The following is a 6,083-nucleotide window of genomic DNA, read 5'->3' on the forward strand; positions in this document are numbered from 1 at the left end:
ATATCGTTCTGATGTGGATCTTCCCTACCTCTCCGGTGTGGCCTTACCTTCCTGAGTCCACAGTTCCGATTCCGCAGTTTCTCAGCGGTAGCCTCAACCCGTAGTTCTGCCTCTCTCCCTGCGCGCGGGGAAGCAATAGGATCCAGACGCAACCGTCCAGAGAGAGAGCACCTGCGGGGTCTCGGGAAGGAGCCCCAGCTGCCGGGGTTTAAGAGGCCAGGCCTGGAGCCCAAGGAGAAGAGCGCGGGGAGGGGAGGAGCTTGCCAAAGCCACTGAAATAAGGCCCGGCGCACTGGCAGCAGCGGGTCTCAACCACGGCCCTGCGTTGGCAACGGAACCACAGCTCTCAGCGAGGCCCGCCGTAGCATGGCCACTCCCAAGACCTTTCCGACGCTCGTTCAGCTGGAGCAGCGAGAAGGGACGCTATTCGAGGTGCTCGGGAACCTCACCAAACCGCCCTACTGGTTTCACTCAGAGTACCTGAAGAGTCCGAAGGCAGTTCACCTGGAGGCCTGGCTCGTGGAAGCGATCTTCGGTGAGTGGGCCCGAGAGGGGAGGCCGATGCTGCCACTTCCTGCAGGCTGGCCATGTCCAAGGGCAAGTTACTCCCGTGGCCCTGGCTCCAATCCAGTGTCCTTCGCTGCCTCCTTTCCCAAGTCCAGTTCCTCACGGCTTCTTTGCTTCCTGGGCAGGCCAGGGCGGAGAGCACATCCCGCACGTCGAGTGTGTGTCACAGACACTGCTTCACATTAGTCAGTGGGACCCGGATGGCGAGGCTGAGATCCTGATATTTGGACGGCCTTATTACCAGATGGATGTATCCAAGATGATCATGAACTTGGCCGAGTACCATCGCCAACTCCGGGCGCAAAATACCGAGCCGGAAACAATGAAAGGTATGATGAGCAGGCCGTGGGTTCCTCGGAAGAGATCCTGATGTTTCTTGGCTGTACGTGCGCATAGGTCTCATTCTCTTAGTTCGACTGGGTTAGAGGATTTCCTCCTTGCAGAAGATCTAGAAAATCAAATTCTTACTCTCAAATCCCTGACTCCTCCCCCTGCAGACCCTTTTGCGGAGAGTATGTGAGACACAGGTGCAGTCTCCTCACATTGCTCTTCTTCCAGGCTCCGAGAAGGCGTCTGCCCTGGAAACGGCGACCCAGCGGTCCCCCGACGAAGTCTGGGAGGCGGCGACCCAACGGTCCCCCAGTGCTGCCCGGGAGGCGGCGACCCAGCGGTCCCCTGGAGCAGCCCCGGAGGAGGCGACCCAGCGGTCCCCCGGCGCTGCCCGGGAGGCGGCGGCCCAGCGGTCCCCCGGCGCTGCCCGGGAGGCGGCGGCCCAGCGGTCCCCCGGCGCTGCCCGGGAGGCGGCGGCCCAGCGGTCCCCCGGTGCTGCCCGGGAGGCGGCGGCCCAGCGGTCCCCCGGCGCTGCCCGGGATGCCAGGACCCAGTGGTCCCCCGACGAAGTCTGGCAGGCGGCGACCCAGCGGTCCCCCGGCGCTGTCCGGGAGGCGGCGACCCAGCGGTCCCCCGGCGCTGCCCGGGAGGCGGCGACCCAGCGGTCGCCCGGCGCTGCCCGGGAGGCGGCGACCCAGCGGTCGCCCGGCGCTGCCCGGGAGGCGGCGACCCAGCGGTCGCCGGGAGCAGCCCGGGAGGCGGCGACCCAGCGGTCCCCCGGCGCTGCCCGGGAGGCGGCGACCCAGCGGTCCCCCGGCGCTGCCCGGGAGGCGGCGACCCAGCGGTCCCCCGGCGCTGCCCGGGAGGCGGCGACCCAGCGGTCGCCCGGAGCAGCCCGGGAGGCGGCGACCCAGCGGTCGCCCGGCGCTGCCCGGGAGGCGGCGACCCAGCGGTCCCCCGGCGCTGCCCGGGAGGCGGCGACCCAGCGGTCGCCGGGAGCAGCCCGGGAGGCGGCGACCCAGCGGTCCCCCGGCGCTGCCCGGGAGGCGGCGACCCAGCGGTCCCCCGGCGCTGCCCGGGAGGCGGCGACCCAGCGGTCGCCCGGAGCAGCCCGGGAGGCGGCGACCCAGCGGTCGCCCGGAGCAGCCCGGGAGGCGGCGACCCAGCGGTCCCCCGGCGCTGCCCGGGAGGCGGCGACCCAGCGGTCCCCCGGAGCAGCCCGGGAGGCGGCGACCCAGCGGTCGCCGGGAGCAGCCCGGGAGGCGGCGACCCAGCGGTCCCCCGGAGCAGCCCGGGAGGCGGCGACCCAGCGGTCCCCCGGCGCTGCCCGGGAGGCGGCGACCCAGCGGTCCCCCGGCGCTGCCCGGGAGGCGGCGACCCAGCGGTCCCCCGGCGCTGCCCGGGAGGCGGCGACCCAGCGGTCGCCGGGCGAAGCCCGGGAGGCGGCGACCCAGCGGTCGCCCGGCGCTGCCCGGGAGGCGGCGACCCAGCGGTCCCCCGGCGCTGCCCGGGAGGCGGCGACCCAGCGGTCGCCCGGCGCTGCCCGGGAGGCGGCGACCCAGCGGTCCCCCGGCGCTGCCCGGGAGGCGGCGACCCAGCGCTCCCCCGAAGCTACCCAGGACCTGGTTACCAGGTTTTGAAGGCGTTTCAAGCCCTGGAGCAAGAGAGCCAGGAGAAGTCAAAGTGGAAGGAAGCCTCTGCCTGGAACCCTATTCTGTTAGGTCCCGCTTCTGCCGCAGAAGCTGAGAAAAGAATGGTGCGGGTTATTCTTGGTTTCCCCTCTCCCCATCACTCCCTGTTAAATGTTTGTAAACACCAATTTAAAGAATTCTAATAAAGAATTGAATTTCCCTAACGTTGGCTTATTGGTTGGGGAAGGGAAGTGAGATGCAAATTCCACAATCTGCTCTGGCCTGGCTTCTACCCAGAGGCAGGTGAGAGCTCTTGGATTTCCAGCCAGGCCCAAGTCTTTCCCCAACACCCATACTGGCAGGTGCTTCCTTTGGGCTTCTGAACTGCGCTTATCTGACTCTGCAAGGTGAGAGACCTCTCAGGCCCTATCCGTCCTCGCTGGGAAACCTTAACAAGCCTGCGATGTTTCCACTCAAAGTGACATGGAATTTCAACGTGACATGGAATTTCAACGTGGGCCTCAGGGCTGGGCTTATCATGGTGCTGCGGGCAACTGATGGCGGTGGAAGGGAAAAAAGAGCCAGGACATCCCTACTGTCCTCTTCAAGTCTTGCCTGGCACACTGGTGCTTCAGTGATGTTTGAAGCCACAGAGACACAAGCAGTGTTAGCGACTCTTCCCTACTAATTAATAACCTGATGCACTGGTAGCCAGCCTCTTTATCACTTCTAAAAATTGGAATATATTTGACATAGAACACTGTAAATTTAAGGTGTACAATATATTAATTTGGGTGGGGGTTTGCTGCACCTGCAGTATGCAAAAGTTCCTGAGCCAGGGATTGGACATGAGCCACAGCAATGACATTACTGAATTCTTAATCACTAGGCCCTCACAGAACTCCTAAAACACGTTAATTTGATACATTCACATGTTGTACTGTGCTATTCTAGAGAGAATTAGCATCTCAGTTTGGCTTCTGGTTCCTGGCTGCTGGGGTATGTTACCCTAGCCAGAAGTAAACTGTTAACAGCTGGGTGCTAGGATTTAAAAAAATTAGCATGAACCAGTTAAGCATTATGAAAATTTTCATTTTAAAAATTCAAGAAAATTTTAAAAAGCAGGGAATGGTATGCCTATCATAGACCATTTGGTCACCACTAACGATCACCCCAATTTTAAATAAGCATTTAGTTCATAACAAGTGAAATAAACAAAGCAGAACTTACAAAGAGGCTATTAACTATTTTTAAAAGCAAGGAAGATCCTAGGGTGAGTGAACCTTAAACTTTTAAGACTCAAAACCAATGCAGACTCAAAGTTTCCATTGAGGATACATTAAAACTCAATAGTAGAATTAAAACTCAATTTTGATGCCACCCTGCCTCCCGCCAACTAGTGCCCACATGACCAGAACTTTACAAGAAAAATTACCGAGCAGCAGGTAGCAAGGCAATGGAACATTTAGGACTCTTAATGATTATCTGAAACGTAGAAAAAAGTACACTTATATGTACACATATACACATATTGATGATTTTATGAAAGAAAATATTAAGATACTGTAAACATCTTTTGTGTGGAGGTTGGAGCCAAGAAAGGAAATGAAGTTGGGAGTTCCCATCATGGTGCAGCAGAAACAAATCTGACTAGGAACCATGAGGTTGCAGGTTCTATTCCTGGCCTTGCTCAGCGGGTTAAGGGTCCAGTATTCCAGTATCTGGTGTTGCTGTAGCTGTGGTGTAGGTCGGCAGCTGGAGATCCAATTTGACCCCTAGCCTGGGAACCTCTGTATGCCATGGGTACAGCTCTGAAAAGACCAAAAAAAAAAAAAAAAAAAAAAAAAAAAAAGTGAGGTTGAACGTTAAATAAAAGCATTTACGTGTGAGGACACATAGGCAAGATTCTTTATGCCTATAAAGTGTTGATTTAAAAAAAACCTTACTAACTTCCTCTCAATGCAGGACATGAACCAGTGACATGAACCAGTTTTCATCCAGATCAAAGTCCCCAGACCTTCCCCCTGCCCTCTCAAACTTACTGTCCTACAGAAAATCACTTTCAACAGTTTGACTTGTACTTTAAAATAATTGCATAGACTATTTTTTTTTTTTCTTCTAGCAGCTTGATTTCCCTCAGGATGGGTACGGTTTGATTTAGCCCTTCCCTTACTGCTGGTTGATTGGTTCCCTTCCCAAATTACTCATTATGAACTGCTGCACTGATTTTCTCCTTGCATCATTGAGTTCATGTTGGAATATCTCCATAAGTGATCTTCCCAGAAGTGGAACTGCTGAGTTAAAGAATGAGTCCCTTTAAAAAACTTTTATATTGCCCTACAAAATAGCTATACCAATTATCTTCCTACTGCATGGTGTGAAATCTATTTTTGCTATACTCACCGAAACTCAATATTACCAATCTATTTTAAATCTGTATGTATCATTTTCTCTTTTTTTCTATCTATTCCACTGTTTTAACTATGTAGCTTTACAGAATGTTTTAATAGCTGAGGGGGCTAGCCTATTTTCATTGTTCAATCTTCGGTCTTGGTCATTTATTTTCTAGATGAAGCAATTTATTAAAATGCATATAGAATTAGCTGAGGGAAAAATGTATACAGATGTCGTCCCCAAATACTGATTTTATTCTATTGAGGTATGCTGTAGAGCTTATTTTCTTCTTTAAACTGCATGTATATTACATATACACAAGAGTATATTTTACCAATTAAAAGATGTGGTACACACACACAATATTTTATTGGCCCTAAGAATGAAATTCTGTTATTTGCAACAACATAGGCTGACTAGAGCCATCAGAGGAAAAGGTTCATCATTAATAGACTGTGAAAAAGTTTTGGAGTTCATCTGTAGAGCACATGTGATAGCCTATGTGAGGTCTTACTGCTGCTCCACTTTAGTTAAGCCAGGTTGGCACTAAATCCCTCATCAGAATTTCTCAACTCCAGAAGTTCCCTGGTGGCATGGTGGGTTAAGGATCTGGCATTGTTACTGCTGTGGCTCGAATTGCTGCGGGGTGAGGGTTCAGTCCTTGGTCTGGGAATTTCTGCATGCCTTGAGTATGGACAAAAATATTAAAAAAATTATTTCTCACCTCCACACTTTAAATCAAAATAAGGCCTTTTAAAATATCACTAAGGAGGGGGGAATAAACCATGTGCCTCCTGATGTGGTTCACTAAGACACAATATGATTTACCTAGCATTTTTGCCAAAAAATACGTAACCTAGATCTAACCATGAGGAAACATCAGAAAAAAAGCAGGATTTGTAAGCAAGTAAGAAAACTGCAGACAGTTTGAGAACAGTGACTCTCACCTGCACATTTTGGGGGCAGGGTAAATGGATTGGCAGCAAATAATTTAGTGTGGACAGTCTTTGAGTGGGCTCACTAAATGTATCAAAGAATACAATTTCAGCTGTTTATGGGTTCTCTGGAAAATCTTTTTTTTTGTCTTTTGTCTTTTTTGTTGGTGTTGTTGTTGTTGCTATTTCTTGTGCCACTCCGGCGGTATATGGAGGTTCCCAGGCT

At 53.3% G+C, this 6,083-nt stretch overlaps 1 protein-coding gene across 1 annotated transcript; it reads left to right on the forward strand.

The window, feature by feature from the left end:
* Positions 1-236: 236 nt before the first annotated feature.
* On the forward strand, positions 237-2,752 carry KHDC3L (KH domain containing 3 like, subcortical maternal complex member). Its single transcript, XM_084959169.1, has 3 exons — positions 237-535; positions 693-896; positions 1,126-2,752. Exons 1-3 carry the CDS (start codon positions 367-369, stop codon positions 2,535-2,537), a joined length of 1,785 nt encoding a protein of 594 aa, XP_084815295.1. The 5' UTR covers positions 237-366; the 3' UTR covers positions 2,538-2,752.
* The last annotated feature ends 3,331 nt before the right edge of the window (positions 2,753-6,083 follow it).

Source organism: Sus scrofa, chromosome 1 (assembly GCF_054392235.1).
Source record: "Sus scrofa isolate SSC_HxYL_T2T_F1_AM1 chromosome 1, Sscrofa_HxYL_maternal_Yorkshire_Landrace_v2.0, whole genome shotgun sequence".
NCBI classification, from domain to species: Eukaryota; Metazoa; Chordata; class Mammalia; order Artiodactyla; family Suidae; genus Sus; species Sus scrofa.